We start from the raw sequence: 20412 nt of genomic DNA on the forward strand, positions 1-20412 counted from the left end.
ACCCTAAATCGATAAAATAGCTCACCAAATTGATGGCTACTCTCCAACACAAAGAAAAATATGTGATTCATTATCGCGCCCCCAAACAAGCCATTGCTAATGGTCTTATCATAACGAAAATTCATCGAGTACTTCAATTCAACCAATTACCATGGTTGAAGTTCTATATTGATTTGAATACTGAGTTGCGGAAAAGGGCTATGAATGAGTTTGAGAAAAACCTCTTCAAACTAATGAATAATGCAGTATTCGGAAAAACGATGGAAGACATTGGAAAAAGAGTCAACATTAAACTCATCACCAAATGGGCTGGTCGCTACGGAGCTGAGGCCTATATTTCCAAGCCAGAATTCAAAAATTGCATGATATTCAATGAGAATTTGGTAGCAGTCGAACTGAGGAAACTGCAAGTTTATCAAAATAAACCGATACAAGTAGGACAAGCTATCTTAGATTTGGCAAAGACTACCATATACGATTTTCATTATGGCTATATGCGCCATCGATTCGAAGATAATTGTGTAATTCTCTACACCGATACAGATAGCCTGATTTATGAAATATGCAATCAGGATCCTTATGAAATGATACGTCAAGATTATCATAAATTCTTTGATACTTCGGATTACCCTTCCAACAATCACTTTAATGTTCCTTTGGTAAATAAAAAGGTTCTCGAGATGATAAAAGATGAGAATAACGCAGTTCCGATGACTGACTATGTAGGCCTCAGATCGAAATTATATACAACTAGGGTATTGGTGACGGAGGATAGTATCGATAAGAAGCGTCAGCAGTTGGTAAATGATGGCTATGATGAGGAAGAAATTAATCAAATGATCTCATGCTTGATGATTATTAGTAGATATGTATTTAGTATTTCATTACTGAATGTTCAACTAACTACTTCATATTATTGATAGATTTTAAGTTTAGAGATTCAAAAAACTTTGATAGCAGCAGAATGTCTCGATACTCGAAAAATGTTATTGTGAACATTTCAATGAAATGATTAGATATTAATAAATATTCTCTAGTATATTGTTTTTTGAATTTATGAATGATTCCTTCCTACGTTAGAAACTTCCAAACCCATCTCCCTTTCCGATTCTACTCACCCCTCACTCATAACTAACATGATGCTAATTATAGTCAACAAGCAATTTTTATCTATTCAAAAGGTAAAATTTTGCTCCTTCACGTGGTGACGCTGTTACGAATCACTATGATTCAACCAAAGTAAACTAATTTTTCCCAACATCCTAAGTAAAAAAATCTCGGTTCTTCACAGAAAAGGTTCATTTTTTGATTGATTCAATTTCAATTGTTTCTCTGTGGACGGCTATTTCTTCAAACTTAAACATAATGTTACATTACACATCATATGGTTTTTTGGATAAAATGGGGTTGCTGCGGTTGAAATAACCAAAATAATAGTTATATTTTTATGAAATTTTGTATGCTATTCTCATGAGAGCAATGGCCGCTTCATAGTATAATACGTCACTTTCTTTATTATATTGATAATACGTACCCTAATCACTAAATTGGACATGTAAGACTTCAAAATTATCCAGCTCGCAGTCCTGATATGAATCCTCTAGATTTTTCATTCATAGGGTTATCTGAAGGCTCTTGTTTATGAAACTTCTGCACTAGATTTGAATGACTTGAGGAACCGAATAATTGACAGATGCAATGACATAAGGAACTGGTATTTTTGAACGTGTTATATAATCAATGACAGATCGATCGCAGTCATGTATTTTATCGGACATTTCGCTCATTCACTTCAGGCTTGAAATACTTCAATATTCATTTTTGGTCTTCACCCCACCATCAACTACAGACAACTTCACGCCAACCTAGCCAGTTTAGTGTTGACAGTGTGATAGTGAAACTCCAAACTTTAAGGCCCCTTTTGGTTTGATTATGATTCAAACTGCTACCATTGAATTTCACTTAGTTGTTGGTAACCTAAAAACATTGAATTTCAAGTTATTTCAATGTTTTTTTCTGTATTTGCAATTGTCCCCTTGTTATTCCACATTAGACGATCGATATCATATTTTCATAATTAGCAAATGAAAGCATTTGAAATGAGTACCCACATCGACCTATTGCGGCTAGTATAGCGAAAATAGGTTATGAGGTCCTTTCGGCTTCGTAAAATAATTAACTATGTTTTTTGACATCTAAACGAATCCATTGATGTCAAAATCATCGAAATCAGATGACCGGAAGTGAAAACCGGAAGTGATCTGTTTTTTATGGATTCGAAACCTTTTCACCCTAAGGAATCCAAAAATATCAAATCATTCAGTATACGATGATTTTTTAATTTTTTTGTCAACAAACTCTGCGTTTTGAATCAAACCTCTGCAATTGGATTACACTCGTAGTTGTTCAAAACCCAACGATTTTTTATTTCAAGTATGTTCAATGATTTTCTTTGAGTATGCCTTATTCCTATGCTATTTCACATTACACGCTGTATATTATACTTTTCATAAACTACAAATGAAATCATTTGAAATGAGTACCCACATCGGTCTGTTGTGGCTAGTATGATGAAAATAGGTTATAAGGCTCTTTTGGCTTCGAAAAATGATTACTTATGTTTCATGACATGTAAACGAATCCATTGATATCAAAATCTTCGAAATCGGATGACCGGAAGTGAAAACCGAAAGTGACCCGTTTTTTACGGATTCGAAACCTTCTCACCCTAAGGAATCCAAATATACCATATGTTCCAGTATAAAATGATTTTTTCATTTTCTTTGTCAATAAATTCTGCGTTTTGAATCAAGCTTCTGCAAATGGAATACACTCATAACTGTTCATAACCCAACATTTTTCAATTCCAAGTTTGTTCAATGATATTTGTTGAATTTGCAATTCTTGCTATGCTATTTCACATTATATTCGTCACGTCATCTTTGTTTTTTCTCTGTCGGTACACTCTGTATTCGTTTCCCTTTCATTTGATGTGCTGCACGTTGAGATTCAACTATCATTACTGAAGATTCGACTCAGTTCTTTCCTGAAATGTTGCGTCATCTTTGATTTTTCTTTGTCGATGAATTCTGCATTTCTTATCCTTTCATTTGACGTGCTGTGCGTGACGATCCGATCATTATTAGCGAATATACAACTTAGTGCCCTTCTGACAGTTGCGCTATTATTTTTTGTGATAACTCCTCAAATCATCACACACGCCACCACCTCCCACGCTGACTACGTCACTTTCAAAGTTTTAATGTTTTATCACTATTATTATTATTATTCCATCCTCATTCTCCAGTTCAATTGCATTTAATACAAACAATCGAGCGATATTTGATTCCTTTATTCTGATTGGCTGACCGACCCTACACTGTAATAGAGGTTAGGTTGAGTGTTCCACAAGGTTCCGTTCAAGAGTCTGAAAATTCGCAAAATGAATCTTCATACGATAAAGCATCGACTTTAGTCATTTCCTAATGATGCTCACTTGGTTAGTGGAACGCGTTAAGTGTTAAATGACTGTCATATTGAAACACGAAAAATCGTTACGACAATAACGATGAAACGATAACGAATGAACGCACGCAAACGATCGAAAAAGCACGGAAAACGATCGAAAACGCTCGCAAACGATCGAAAACGTACGGAAAACGGTCGAAAACGATCGCACGCAAAACGGTCGAATACTTCGCTCCCCCATTGCCCTCTCGTTGAGTCCACAACCCGTAACCCCTCGACACCTTTAGTGCCACCTCCTCCTTCTACTGATGATGCTAACTTGGCTAACTGTATACACATTGATATCATATTTTAAACCGACATGTTTTTTCCCTAAATGATATATATTGGCGCACTCTGTTCACTTCGACGTCATATTTTTTTTAAATAAGGTATTTCGAGATACCTTGTACACAGTCGTATTCCTAACCCTTCATTTTCAAACCGGCAACGCTACATTACTCCATAAACAATGATTTACTGTACAACTGGCAACACCTGCTTGCGATAGTAACCGGTAAAACCTCGATATCATCTCCATCTCTCTTTGCATCGATTACGTCACACGCGTCTCTCGCTCTTACACACACATACACATCTTTGCATGAAATATTAATTATTTCCCAAATCTAAGTATATTTTCCTATCTTCAACATGATAATGACGATTACAACTTCCCTGACATTCTATGTAAATCAAAACAATGCGTTTAAGTATATAAAATGAGTCAATTTCGGTCCCGATAAAACTTACGCTATAAATACCCAACATTCGCAGTTACTTTCAATATCATACGTTGACGTAAAGGCTAAGGACAATGTCTACGCGCGGACGATCCAGGTTTGAATCTCATAACTATACACTTTTTTAATTAAAATCACGTGACAAGGGGGCCTGAGAGGTGATGCGGAGTCCCAAGGGGGCCGAGGGCGGAGTACTAAGGGGGCTGATAGGTGAGGCGGAGTACCAAGGGGGCCGAGGGGCGGAGTTCCACGCTTGAATCGCTACGATACTTATTCCATCCTGCGTCGATGACGTCACACATTTCCCCCACTCCTGTTTGAACTAAAAATTGCAGAAAGTGTAGCTCCATAAGAAAATACATGGGATTTTGAGCTCGTGGCTCTTTGTTCATCTACTGATTTGAATTTCCCGCTGTATGCACGATAGCTGATTGGTTGACTGAATGACAGTAAAAGTGGAGGTGGTCTGAAGTGGGCTTTGAAGGCTAAAGCTAAGTTTACAGATAACGGACGTCTGGCAGAGACAAGGCGCTGACCTTTGCTCCTTCCGTGTGAAGTGGGCCTGAGGTCCAAAAAACGCCAGAATGGACCTGCTCAAATCTGCACGTGTTTTTCCATAAGGAATGGCTTAGAACTCTTGCAGCTATATATTACTTATAATATCCATTACCCCTCCTTCACTCACAAGTTTCGGCCAAAAACAAACACTTTTTCACTCACCAGACCTGCAATACTCTTCTCGACGCGCGTTTTACCAACCAAATTGGCATCTTCAGGAGATTTGTTTCAAGTCAGGGGTTCCAGTTTTACCTTTCATTTGGGGTTGTTCTACTAAAAAGCTACAAAATTGGTTTCAGTCGCAGACGGCTGCAACATTATAATAACATAGGAACAAATCCTAGGTAGTTCCTAGGTAGTTGCTTCCTTCCTTTCTTTGGAATATTCTCACATTCTCACATTTCCATAAGGAATGGCTTAGAACTCTTGCAGCTATATTACTATTATACATACGTAATTTGAAACCAGCAAAATTTTTCTAGATGGTATAGTCCTGGTGATAATATGTTCTTCCGGTTTGCATGTCTTTTTCCTTGGCGGAAAATTTTATCAAAAACAAGTACTTCATCTATAACGACCAACGATACAGACAAATTGGGGGGGGGCACCAATGGGCTCGCCACTATCACCCATTGTTGTCATTCTCTTTATAGAAGAAATCGAAACCAAAGCAGCAGCAACGTCACACTTGAAACTTTAACTCTGCCTGAGATACGTCGATGACATTTTAGTGATTTGGTTACTTGGACACCAGAAACTTTCGAAGTTTCTCAATCACTTGAATGGAATCAAACGGATCAAATTCACGAAAGAAGTTGAAGAGGGTAACCAGCTCGTATTTCTCGACGTGTTAAAAATTCGGACGGTACACTAGGCCACACAGTAAATCGACAAACAACTTACACTAATAGATACCTGAACGCTAATTCACAACACCACCCAAAACGAATTCACTCGGTGGTAAACACACAAATTATACGTGCAAGGAGGATGGCAGACAACGAACACAGATAACAAGAGTGGAACACCATCGAAAAAACTCTACTCAGAGAAAATTATGAAAGTGGCTTCCAAGACCACATAGAAACAGCGGAAAACCCGAAGTACACCGGTCATAACAACCATACAACCACATATTGAAGGAACAACAGACGACACAATCCGCAGAATTCATCGCCAACACAACATAGCAACATCATTCATATTAGAACGCACAATAACATCCATGCTCTGTAATTCAATGGATCAGAAACCACTGGAATTCCAAGGAGTTTACGAAGTACCATGTCAAGACTGTGACAAGACTTACATCGGTCAGACCAACAAGCGAATCAACATACGCGAAGACGAATACAAATCGTCAGTGGAGGGAAAAGTCACCACGTTTTCTCTCTTCCAACACCTATTGGCGACAGAACACAACATTAATTTCGAGAACACAAAAATACTAGCAAGCAAAGAGGCTATGGAAATTGAGAAACGACCTGTGGCGCGCAAAGATTACCAACAACATGGAGATCCGTTTTATCTCTCAACAAAAGCAAACAGACCGTACAACCGCATAAGCGAAACCCAGCATATGATAATACAGATATAATAACAAAGGCGGGAGAGACAGTACAGGTAATCGGGCCGAAATATATATATATATATATATATATATATATATATATATATATATATATATATATATAAATATATATATATATATATATATATATATATATATATATATATATATATATATATATATATATATATATATATATATATATATATATATATACCGTGTTAGGAATCACACGTTGAAAGGTAAGACCTCGTTAGTCCTTAGCTCGCACAAGTTTCTCAACTTCTGAGAGTTGTCGTTCGTATGGGGGCGACAGCTGATTAACGGAAAAACAGACAGATTTTAAACAGAGATATATATATATATATATATATATATATATATATATATATATATATATATATATATATATATATATATATAGGATTTATGACCTCCGTTTGTGTAAAATGAAATATACCATCACAGAAAAAGTATCGTAGTACTTAGGAATTTTGATCGTGTAAAAATTGAGATGAGAAGCTAGCTCATCAAATTCAAATATCTTGAAGAATTCCCGAATGTATATTATAGATAGCCTTAGTAGAAATCTCAGTAATGGTACGGAATTTAGGACGATGCCGTGTAGCCTCAAATAACCTAAATGTTATGCAATAGTTCATTTAAAAATAACTTATAAGGGAAAATATTCAAAATACATTCAACATGCATGACGTTGAAAAAATTTTTTGGCATAGCCACTCAGGTTCCCGGACCTCAATATTTTCATTCAAACAAAATAATTTAGACTATTTCATGTGAAGTCAATATTGATTTTCGTCATTCCAAACAAACACACAAATATGTTTTCAACGAATTGAACACTTTGAAAAAATTCAAAATAAAATTTTAAATGATTGTACTTACTTCTGGTGTATATACATTAATGTATAAACAATCCTCATTTTCGTATTTACTCATATTTACATTATAAATATTGACCAATTGTATGCAGATTTTGTCATTATAGGTTGCGTCCAATATGCCATTCCAATTGTCAGGAGGTAGAGGTTCCTTGAAAGTAAAAGAAATAGAAATTGAAAAACTGGGGCTTGAGTTCAAAGGAAAAACTAAATTGGTTGATCATTTTCAACTGTATTATTTCATACTTACTCTGAAACGTAATTCTCCAACGGGTGGTTTGGCATAAGGGATTTGTTGAAAGGCGTAAAAGGATATTCCTCTTTGCGAATATTCTTTCCGTCCTCTTAGCTTTCCATTAGGAATGGTTACCAAAATATCCGCCACCTACAATATACATGACAACTGTTACAATTTTAAATGCTTGTTCAAATGGATCGATCTTGATATTCATTTTATGATTTGCTTCTCATGAGAACAACACAAACCAAATAATATTCCGGATAATCAAGTCCGGTATTGTAAAGCAAAAATGGGGTTGAATTGATTGATTAGATGTTACAAATTCGGCCGTAAATTGTCTGAAATTATATTAAGAGTTTTGAAATGATATTTGGTGAAGATAACAAATATATACACAAAAAAGTGAAACGAATACTATAACATAAAATTATCAAGGGAAATATTAGAAAAATGGCAAAAAAATAAGAAACAGCTTTGAGAGAACGACTCAGTCAGTTTCTGTTATTGTATTTCATTTCATTTTGTGTTTATATATAAATGACATTTCACTTATTGTTCAACCCGTCATGGTTTAATTTTCATTTCAAGTCACAATAATTGTGACTTGATATTTTTGATTATTTTAATATTGCTATCGCCATGAATCATTGTCAAACATTCTCAAACAAAAATTGATTGTACAGTTTTCTGATTCGGAACAGTGTTCCGAACTTTTGACAAGCAGCATCTGCCAATCCAGCAACATGATTGGTGTTCATTTTAACTCTCTACAAACTTATCGAAGCAGAAATGGAATTGTCTGTCCTGACATTATTATATCCGGTTCGGGAACATTTATCTTTTCAGAAAAAACCGATGCCTGGGTTTTCGTGGCATTGAACTGAACCTGTTTGTTTTCGCCCCAATTATTAATAACCTCTTGATTCTCATTAAGATATGCAACCTCCTGCTACCGGTGGAGATGTGCATCCGCAGTCGAGACAAAGGTGCTGTCATCAGCACCGCAATATATTGTATTTTTGTTTTTTCCAATGAGTCGCTGATATACAATTAAAAGAGAGTTATAGACAATATGGATTTCTGGGGAACACCTGTGTTGATGGTAAAAATATTCGAGATTTATCCATCGACGATCACTTGCAAGTAACGTTTTTTCAGGAAGCTGTAGAGCCATACACAAAAATGATCCGACAAACCATAGCATCGAAATTAGGTCAGCAAACCCTCATGCCACACACGGTCAAAGGTCTTTGAAATATCAACTGCAACAGTTCATGACTCTTCATGTTTCTCGATTGCGTTATTCCAAATTTGGGTAACATACGATAGAAGGTCGCCTGTTTCCGAAATCCATATTGATTATATCGCTCAAGATGTTAAAACCTTCCAAATAGTCGAAGATATGTTGGTTTACGGCTTTCTCCATGATTTTTTATACCACTGATAGCAAAGCGACAGGTCTGTAGTCATTTGGAAGATTTATCTTGCCTTATTTGGGAATAGGCTGAACATCCATTTTTTGTTCAGTGTATGAATGAGGTCTCTCTAAATACGTTTCTGAAGGGTTCTTGATGGACATGACAGAGACTGATAATAGAATAACAAAATAAAAGTTCCTTTCAATAAATTGATGGATGGAGCCGTTACTACGTGGTAGGAAATCATAATGAAGAAACGAAAAATGAAACTTTCTATGTCTTTTACCATTTTTATTTGTGACTAACGTTACTGCAGTTTCGTCCTGTACGGACATTTTCAAACTTATACAAAAATAATGGTTCATTACATTAGCCCTCATATATCATTTCTGTAGGTACTAATAGAGGTACTTGGCTTAATTGAGTACCTGAATTTACAGTTTACAATGCGGATGTGCCAATTTAAAAACCGATGAGTAAACTAAATCGATTTGATCATTTCATGGGTTGCACCCGCAATGTTTATGCTTGTGAATTTCCAAGGATTTTAAATAATTGAATTTGTAACCCTTCCTTGCATATTGCAAAATTTCGTTTAGTTTCGGAAACTTGTGGCTGCATGCCAAGGAATGGTTTGAAAACGTCAAATCATTTTTTCCTAGTCTGAAGGACCTTTCATGTTCAGCATACCGTTTTTGGAAATTTCGGCCACATTGTCCCACATAAACACTATCACACTCCGGACACTTAAGCTTATAATTTCCAGATTTCTCCAACTTGTCCACCTTATCTCATTTCCTGTCAAATTTATTTTTCAATGTCAAAGATAAGGTGGACAAGTTGAAGAAATCTGAAGTTTATAAGCTTAAGTGTCCGGAGTGTGATAGTGTTTATGTGGGACAATGTGGCCGAAATTTACAAAAACGGTATGCTGAACATGAAAGGTCCTTCAGGCTAGGAAAAAATTATTCACGGTTTCAAACCATTCCTTGGCATGCAACCACAAGTTTCTGAATCTAAGCGATACGGAAATTTTTCACTATGCAAGGAAGGGTTACAAACTGAATTATTTAGAATCCTTGGAAATTCACAAGCATAAATATTGCGGGTTCAGCCTGTTGAATGATCAAATCGATTTAGTTCACTCGCCGGTTTTTGAATTGGCACATCCGCATTGTAAACTGTAAATTCAGGTAATTTTTAAAATGTCCGTCTAGGACAAATGAAAGTGGTAAAAAACATAGAATGTTTCATTTTTCTTTTCTTCCAAATGAAAGTTCATGCTTTTTTAGTTTTATAGTTATATATATATATATATATACATATATATATATATATATATATATATATATATATATATGTCATATATACCGGGTGTCCCACATTTTATGTGACAGGCAATATCTGGTTTGTTGAAGGAGATACACAAAAATGTTTCATACAAAAGTTTTAGGAGTTCATGAGAGCTATATTTTGATATGATTTTTAAATATACAGGGTGTTTGGTGTAGGTGCTACAGACCAAAATTCCATTTTTTAAAATAGAACACCCTGTATATCATTACATATTCAGATGGTACGTTAAATTCTGATATCATTTCATGTTTGGTTTTTGAAATTCGGTTACGGCGTTGTTGAGTTGTTGCTTGAAATGTAAAGTCTTGAGAACGACTATTATTTTTGAAATTATCTCATACAATTATTCTCTCTGCATCAGATCACATGAAAATTAGTCAAAATTTTGGGTGTTCGAAGTAATGGTTTCAATTTTGAGTTGTGGAATTCAGTCAGGAATCATTTTGAATATGAAACAATTGCGAAATTGAAAGAGGTGTATTCGAAAACAAATCTTTAATTAATAACAATGTGAATAATATAACTTGATAAATCATTTCATAAGAATGGTAGGTACCTAGAAATGAGTCATAAAAATTGTTCAAAGTGATGCCCATTAGATATTATACAGGCTTCGGAACGTCGAATCACTTCTCTCGTACAAGTCGCTCTTATAATATCAGGCGTAATGTCACTGCACGCTAGTCGAATTTTCATTTTCATATCATCCACATTCAAAGGGGGAGTAGTGAAAACAATATCTTTTAAATAACCTCATAGGAAAAAATCAAGCGGTGATAAATCTGGGGAACGAGCCGGCCACCGAAATGGACCCTTATTACCAATCCATCTATTTGGGTACGTTCTATCCAGATATTCAGTAACAACCTGTGAATTGTGAGGAGGAGCACCATCTTGTTGCCACCAAATTCCTTGTCGTTCTGCTATGGGAATATCTTCCATCAACTGGATCAAATCATTTTCTAGAAAATGTAAATATCGCAATCCATTGAGATTTTCATTGAAAAAGTAAGGTCCTATGATGCGGCCATTGAACAATCCACACCATACATTAATACCCCAAGTAGTTTGAACATTACTTTCGCGGACCCAGTGGGGATTTTCTTGAGACCAATAGTGACTGTTATGTCGATTCACAACTCCATTATTGTGGAATCGCGATTCATCGCTCCACAAAATTTGACTGAATATGTTAGGACTTTCATGTAATATTACCTGAATACAAGCAATCAATTCAAGTCGTCGTTCAAAGTCCGTGGGTTTCAAACCTTGTACCAACTGAATTTTGAATGGGTGGTATTTATTTTCTTTCAGGATTCTCTGTACATTAGATTTACTCACATCGACTTCTTCTGCAAGAGTACGGATAGAAACATGTGGATGAATAATAATATAAGCCAACAAATTGATCTCTAAATCTTCAGTTCTAACAGATCTCGTATGATGACGATGCTTTATAGTAGAAGGAAATGACCCAGTTCGCAATTTTTCTACAACTCTCGAAAAAGTCATTCGTGACGGAATGGGTCTGTCTGGAAAACGTTCTTGGTATAGACGTTGTGCTTGACGGCAGTTTTTCTGACATTCCCCAAAAATTAATAACATATCAATGCAATCACTTGGACTAAACGCGAAAGGCATACTGGAGTTTTCGCACAAAGAACACAGTTACTGTTTTGCAAAGAATCACTGAATCGAACTGACAAGTAGATACAATTCAACAACATTTGTTACTATGGCATCAACAAGCATAAGCTACTTGATGGAATTGTGCAATATAAAGCAATTCACCCTCAAGTTAGTCACATTCTCAAGAATTTCAATATTATATTCAACTGATATCGATATCGTATCGTAGAGGTGAGAATAATGGTTTGTATTCAGTAGTAGTCTAGTTTAATTTAATAAAAGATATAGACTGGATTCCCGTACGAGTAAATAAGTTTTTTTGAAACTTTATATTTAAGGAAAAGTGCAATAACTCAACAACGCCGTAACCGAATTTCAAAAACCAAACATGAAATTATATCAAAATTTAACGTAGCATCTGAATATGTAATGATATACAGGGCGTTCTATTTTAAAAAATGGAATTTTGGTCTGTAGCACCTACACCAAACACCCTGTATATTTAAAAATTATATTAAAATATAGCTCTCATGAACTCCTAAAACTTTTGTGTGAAAGATTTTTGTGTATCTCCTTCAACAAACCAGATATTGCCTGTCACATAAAATGTGGGACACCCGGTGTATATATATATATATATATATATATATATATATATATATATATATATATATATATATATATGTCATATTATATATATGACATATATGTCCAAAAAAAATTCATCGTGAAAAAAAGTGTTTTTCACCATGAAAAAATTGTTTTTTTTGTCACTGCCGAAATAATTCAAAATTCATAACAATAAGAGAGACCCACAGAATTTGCAGTTCGGCCAGTTTTAATCGAAATAAAAAAAATATTCGCATTTGAAGAAATTTTCTGACAACTGTCATATTTTAAAATAAGTTTGTCAAATTCAGGAAGTGAAAAAATCATTCAATTCAACTGGACCAGTTCAACTAAAAGCTAAGTATTCTTAAAATATATATTTCATATATAAAACACATATTTTGCTCATTTTAAACCGTAGTTGTATATCATTCATTTCAATGACTGCTAACGATGGCCTTTCTCTTGATAACAAATTCTGTGAAATTTGTGAAAAATCCTTTAAAACAACGAAAGGTCTCAAAATTCATAATGGTGAAGTTCATAAAATTTCTAATACAAAATCCTCTTTGAATGAATCAGCTTTCACACAAACTGTCGATTCTGTTCTGTTGCCTCATTCTAATAAAGATGCGTCATTCAATACTACGTTTCATGAAAAATTGTCCTCATTGAAACGATCCAGTCACATAATAAAAAGGATTCCCAAATCTGCAAGAAATTGCTCTGCCTCTGCCTTTTGCAAATTATAGAAGAATGTTTACATACAAACTCTCCAACAAGCTGGGAAAACTTGTTAACTTTCCCTTATACATTGTTCTCCATCCCACATGCCAACGACTCCCGTAGATCTTCTCTCGCATCTCTTATAAAGAAAAACATCAAACTTCTCAATTCCAAGACCAATATCATTCCATCTCAAATCGATGAAAGGAAATATAACCAAAACTTTTCTAAGCTTGAACATGAAGTATCGGAGGCAATTAAATCTTTTCGTTCTGGTTCTGCTGGTGGTTTGGATTCTTTCCGTCCTAGTCATATGCAAGACCTCATTAGTCACAGCTCTGGAAATTCAGGACAGAAACTTCTTTCTTCTGTTACAAAATTATTTAACTTAATTTTTACTGGTAGGGTTTCTCCAGAAATTTGTCCTATACTTTTTGGCGCTTGACTGTGTGCTCTTCGGAAAAAGGATGGAGGAGTAAGACCGATTGCCGTCGGTACCTTTTATTGTCGATTGGTAGCTAAACTTGGTTGTATGAGGATCAAAGACGAACTACGATCGATATTACGTCCACTACAGTTTGGTTTCGGTACTGCAGGTGGATGTGAAGCTGGTGCTCATCATGCTCATAGATGTATTAATCTTCATCCAAATCCCGATTCAAAAATTGAATTGGTTGAATCACAGAGGAGTTGCTCGGGATGTCGGCATTTCGGTTGGCTCATGCCATGCAATTTTTTAGAAAATGAAGCGTGTGGCAGCGAAATTCGTTGAAAAATTGGTGAAATCTGACGAAAAAACCGGGGCATGAGCATCGTTCAGGAATTGTTGAGTGATGTCAACGGCGATTCAGATTTGCTCAAAAGATCATAACTTTTATAAATCATGATTATGCCCAATCATCCCAATGAAAGAGTCCAGGAGTGCCAAGATCAAAAAATGCATGCCAACTTCCTCAAATCTTCCTCACTTGGTGATTGAAACATGTGTCGAGATGTTAAAAATGACTGTTTGATTTTGGGATAAGACTCCAGTAATATTCAAGGAATATAATAATAATTATAACAATATTGAAAAAGAGTAAATAGAAAAAAATGAGTATAAATTATAACAATGATGAAAAATAACCACTTATTTTGAACAAATATGTGCTCTTAAAATTTTATCTGAATATTTCAAGGTTTCAGGAGAGATAAATTTTACAATTTTCATAGAAATTTTGAACTGTTTGGAAAAATCAACGAGAAATTTGAATATTTCAAGGTTTCAAGAGAGATAAATTTTACAATTTTCATAAAAATTTTGAACTGTTTGGAGAAATCAACGAAAAATTTGGAAGTTATTTTCTGGGCACCAATAAAAAGACCAATGACTTTCATTTCGCTATTAACTTTATATTTCTTTTCGAATAATTCGATGGTTGCTTCATAGACTCCTTTTTTTTTCTATGTCAACTTCAGCAAGTTGAGAATTACCTATTTCGAATCTTATTGTTGGATCGCTCGATAACCAGGAGGTTCGACGTGGATGCTTTGTTCACTCACTCAAATCGACCGCCGTGTTGGTCGGTGGTTCAAGCCCCAGTCTGAACGATCGATTTTCACCTGCCATCGTCCAATCCGTGTTAGGAATCACACGTTAAAAGGCAAGACCTCGTTGTTTCTTAGCTCGCACAAGTTTCGACTTCTGAGGGTTGTCGTTCGTAGGGGTGCGACAGCTAGTTGACGAAAAAACACTTTGTTCTAAACAGATTTTTTAATATGAAAGCAAAATATTTTTTTCCGTCTATTGCTATAATGTTAATTATTCTAATGCTACCGTTAGATGTACAGTTGACTTCCTCATAAACTTTGAATTTGTTGTGCCTATTGGGTGACGAATGGTGTTGACCAGAAGTTGACCAAACGGACAAGATTCCAAGACGTAAGGGAGGGTTTCAGTCCCAGTACAATGGGAGCACTGGGTTCCGTCTTAGCATCTACTTGGTATTCGCCTCAGGTTGACTACACATCTTGTCATTGTAACAGTTTTTTTCTACTCAGATCTTGTCAGGCCCTCTTGAGTCTTCATCCAAAAATTTGTTGAAGTGTACTAGTCACAAAGTTCCACACCTCTTTCCTTCATTTTCGAATTCTTTCAATTGTTATATTCTCTTTCCCTAAGAATATCTCTCAACTCTCGTCCATAGTAGGTCTATTTGTGGTTAACAATAACTATATTCGGTTTGTCAAACATATGTTAGCTTCATCATCGAAGAATCTTATTTTATCTAGTAGCACATTCTGTTGAGATCTAAGTTTCTTGGGTATATACAAGCTATGAAGAAATGCTTTCTCTGATGCTCTGAAGAGACCTAGTCCTTTCACTTTTGGAGAAGAGTAGAGCATACAATCTGGAATGTTCGAAGATAATCAGCATTTCTTTGAGAGAAAATTTTATTATTTTATCGAAATTTGAGAGAAATTTTGAAGGTAATTTTTCTAGAGGAGTTTTCTGGAATGAGTATACCAGTGATGGTTATATTGAAGAGGGTCATTAAGAAATTCTGCAATTTTCCTAGTGAAGAGGATGATTGTTTCTCAAAATGATCATGGTCAATATTGTCGTAGGCTTCACTAATTTTCAAAAGAACCACTGTAATTACGTTTTTATTATTTCTCAATGGTACACTAAGAATAGTAGTATTCATGAAAGACCCTGGAAAAAACGCAAATCCTCTTTGATTTTCATTGAATGTGCTATATTTCCTTAATCTACTGTCAAAAACTTCTTCTATTATTTTTCTCAGGATGTAACAGAGTGAAATAGGTTTCCAGTTTTCAGGTAAATTAACATCTTGATTTTCATGCTTTTCTTGCTTCTCTGAAATTTTGAAGGAACGAATCCTGTATTCGAAATGATGGTTACAATGTTGTATGTGACCTTGATTATCTGTTTGTTCTTAAGGAACGATTTTGATTTCATTAAGAGACAATTCGATTTATTTTGATGTCATATTCTGATCATATTCCATATTTAGTTTATTTCCTTCTTATTCAGTGAGCTTTATTGGGTACTTATCCTTCAAATCATCGTTACGAATTGAGAATCTATTGTGAAAATTTGTGATGCACTGTTTGGAACCTTCGGTGTACTAATGAATATCCCAACACGAATTTTCCAACACCAAACCGTTATTTCAACACGCTGAAAAATGCTGAGTCTATAGAGGAGATGGATGTCGAGTTTACGACTCCAACTGACCTCCCTGTAAATTCAATTGAGGAGCGAGTCTCAAGAGGAGATGGATGTCGAGTTTACGACTCCAACTGACCTCCCTGTAAATTTAATTGAGGAGTGAGTCTCCAGAGAAGATGGATGTCGAATTTACGACTCCAACTGACCTCCCTGTAAATTTAATTGAGGAGCGAGTCTCCAGAGAAGATGGATGTCGAATTTACGACTCCAACTGACCTCCCTGTAAATTTAATTGAGGAGCGAGTCTCCAGAGGAGATGGATGTCGAGTTTTCGACTCCAACAAACCTCCCTGTGAATTTAGTTTAGGAGCGAGTCTACAGACGAGATGGATGTCGAGTTTACGACTCCAACAGACCTCCCTGTAAATTTATTTCAGAATCGAATCTACAGAGGAGGTGGATGTCGAGTTTACGACTCCAACAGACCTCCCTGTAAATTTGATTGAGGAGCGAGTCTCCAGAGAAGATGGATGTCGAATTTACGACTCCAACTGACCTCCCTGTAAATTTAATTGAGGAGCGAGTCTCCAGAGGAGATGGATGTCGAGTTTTCGACTCCAACAAACCTCCCTGTGAAATTAGTTTAGGAGCGAGTCTACAGATGAGATGGGTGTCGAATTTTCGACTCCAACTGACCTCCCTGTAAATTCAGTTCAGGATCGAATCTACAGAGGAGATGGATGTCGAGTTTACGACTTCAACTGACCTCCCTGTAAATTTAATTGAGGAGCGAGTCTCCAGAGGAGATGGATGTCGAGTTTACGACTCCAACTGACCTCCCTGTGAATTAAGTTCAGGAACGAGTCTTCAGAGGAGATGGTTGTCGAGTTTACGACTACAATAGGCCTCCCTGTAAATTTTGTTCAGGAGCGAGTCTACAGAGGATATGGATGTCGAGATTACGACTCCAACGAACCTCTCTGTAAATTTAGTTCAAGAGCGAGTCTACAGAGGAGATGGATGTCGAGTTTACGACTTCAACAAACCTCCCTGTGAATTTAGGTTAGGAGCGAATCTACAGAAGAGATGGATGTCGAGTTTACGACTCCAACAGACCTCCCTGTGAATTTAGTTCAGGAGCGAGTCTTCAGAGGAGATGGATGTCGAGTTTACGACTCCAATAGGCCTCCCTGTAAATTTTGTTCAGGAGCGAGTCTACAGAGGAGATGGATGTCGAGTTTACGACTCCAACTGACCTCCCTGTGAATTTAATTCAGGAGCGAGTTTCCAGAGGAGATGGATGTCGAGTTTACGACTCCAATAGGCCTCCCTGTGAATTCAATTTAGGAGCGAGTCTACAGAGGAGATGGATGCCAAGTTTACGACTCCAACTGACCTCCCTGTGAATTTAATTCAGGAGCGAGTTTCCAGAGGAGATGGATGTCGAGTTTACGACTCCAATAGGCCTCCCTGTAAATTCAGTTCAGGAGCGAGTCTACAGAGGAGATGGATGTCGAGCGGGTTAGCAAACGTTTGCGCTCAAGTGAGGTTTCACCAAAACCAGAGGTAAAAAACCCTGCACGGCTGAATCTAAGGCGTAACTGACGTGCAAAAACCCCCATATGGGAAGGTTGTCATGTGTATCAAGGTGGGAATCTTGCAACCTGACTATCCGACTACCCCATTAACAGAGCATATACTTTGTGCCTGCCCCGCTGGGGACCGAATCTGGTTTTAGAGTTCGGCAGAACCGTACTCTTTCCATCTGACCTGAAAGACCACTCATCATACAAACTAATCGGCTTCGTTAAGAATCTGGGTTTATGAGAATAGGTGTGAGCCACAATAAACCCTTGCGGGTTGTGGTGGAAGGTCGAATAGACACACTCACTTCGGAACTATCTGTTCTAGTTATCTGCTTCTTGGGTGTCTTGAATTAATTTCACAATATTACCCGATCTGCTAGTGTAAAATCAATTTTACAATAGTGTCCTTATGTAATAGTCAGGCAAATCTAATAAAAATAATATTATTTCAACAAGCTGTATAGTATAGTATTAGGTATTGGCCGACCATCGTTATTCATAATATCATTATATTTACTTATTTCTGCACTCTTATAGGCATCTAGATGCCTGTTGTTGATGCTTGTTTACTATTCCACTGATCATACTATGTTTTTTTTTTAATTGTTTTATATAATTTTCCCCTGCATCTGCTATTGATTTAATTTCTTTTATGTATATTCCGTATTTTATAACTTGATATTTTTCAACTCCAATCTTCACTGTATATGTGACGATTTCTATGCTTGTAAAAAAATCTCAGGAAAAAAAAGTATTGTTTTTTATTGTAATGAATTGTATTTTTTTTTGTATTGTTTTGTATTGTATTGTGTTGTATTGTATTGAATTGTATTGTATTTTATTGTATTGTATTGTTATTAACTTATTTAACAAATTTTAATAAACTGAAGTCTATGGAATGGTTTTGTTGCTAAATATGACGGGTGACTGCTGACTTTTCAGGTCTTCCATATTTTAAGTGTGCTAAGTGTTCCTTATATCATACTTTAATAGATCTTTTTGTCTGTCCATAATATTTTGCGTCGCAGTCCTTACATTTAATTTCTTAAATTTCAGACTTTTCCGAGTTCTCGACTTTGTCTTTTGGACTTCCTGAAAGACTCTGTAGTGTATGATTTGTTTTAAAAACCACCTTCATACCTACAATACACGAAGAACTTTGGAAAGATTTTCAAGGAACTAGATCGCAAAAAAGCAATTCTACTCAATACGCTAAATGAAGATGCTTATCTCTTGGTGAGTAATATGTGGCAGAACAAATCATTTAGCAAGTGCTTGTGTTTATAAGAAATGCAATTGTCACAAATGTGGCAAAAAAGGCCATCCCAATGCAAAAAATATTCGCTTAATTTCATAACTGAAAATGAACACACAAATGAATTGATAGATAATATTTCAAAAACTGAATCATTTGTCAATTCAAGTTCTCAGAATGACGGTGTTGATAGCCAGATTGATGTAAAACCAATTGATGTCAAATTAATTATAGAAAAAATTCCTACTAACTTCGAAGTGGATTTTTTTGCACAATCCGCTATTTCAGACAATTGATATTTGAAATATTTTAAAAACATTCCTTTGAATGATAATTATTAATGTTTGAAGAATTACGTAGGTATGACGGTATGACATTTGAAACATTAGGCTATGCAAATTTCAATGTTATATTTGAAGGTAACCTGTATATTCTCGAAACCTATGTTATGCGAATCAGTGGACCTCTACTTATTGGTCGTAATGTATTAAATATGTTGGATTTTGGTTTATGTGAATTACAATTTTTTGAATGTAGCCCTGAAGACCATGAAATTAAAGAAATTCTTAACAAAATTGAAAACCTTTTGAAAAAGTATTATGAAATTTTTGAAAATGAACTGGGAATTTTCGATAAATTTGCAGTTGATTCAAACTTGAAAGATGGTACCATTCCAAAATTGGACCTGTACTATATGCTTTAGAGTTGAAAATGGAAAAGGAAATGGATAAGTTGATTGAAAATAAAGTTTTGGTTCCAGCTGAATTTTCGGAATGGGCAACACCCATTGTACCGATTCTTGAATCGAATAGGGAATGAGGACTGTGCAACGACTTCAAAATTACTTCAAATCCTCATCTGATTGTTCAGCATTTTCCTTTGCCGAGCATAGAGTACCTATTTATCTTCACAATTGGAGGCTGGCGAGAAATTTTCGAAAATAGATCTGAGTGAGGCGTATCAGCAAATAGTTTTGTCTGGAGATTCTCAGAAATTGTTTATCATAGCTAAACATAAGGGATTTTTTTCATATACCCGACTTCCGTGAGGCATTGTCAGCGCGCCTGCTATTTTCCAGAAAATAATGGATCAAATGTTCCAGACCATGTCTGCAGTCGTTTGATTTCTGGATGATAT

The 20412-nt window shown here is 35.8% G+C and overlaps 1 protein-coding gene across 2 annotated transcripts in view; it reads right to left on the reverse strand.

The window, feature by feature from the left end:
* LOC111507261 (juvenile hormone esterase) overlaps positions 1-20412 on the reverse strand; it is a 196206-nt gene that overhangs the window by 111662 nt on the left and 64132 nt on the right. The window contains exons 2-3 of one of the 2 annotated variants that reach the window (XM_074182933.1): positions 7531-7665; positions 7285-7431 (exon numbers count right to left, since the gene is read on the reverse strand). The exons of the other annotated variant lie outside the window; for it this stretch is intronic. Coding sequence (XP_074039034.1) covers positions 7285-7431; positions 7531-7665 — 282 coding nt within the window. The remainder of the gene's footprint in view (positions 1-7284; positions 7432-7530; positions 7666-20412) is intronic. 2 annotated transcript variants of the gene reach the window in all.

This window comes from Leptinotarsa decemlineata, unplaced genomic scaffold (genome assembly GCF_025532065.1).
Source record: "Leptinotarsa decemlineata unplaced genomic scaffold, Ldec_3_MD MMD2_P_RNA_scaffold_2, whole genome shotgun sequence".
NCBI lineage: Eukaryota > Metazoa > Arthropoda > Insecta > Coleoptera > Chrysomelidae > Leptinotarsa > Leptinotarsa decemlineata.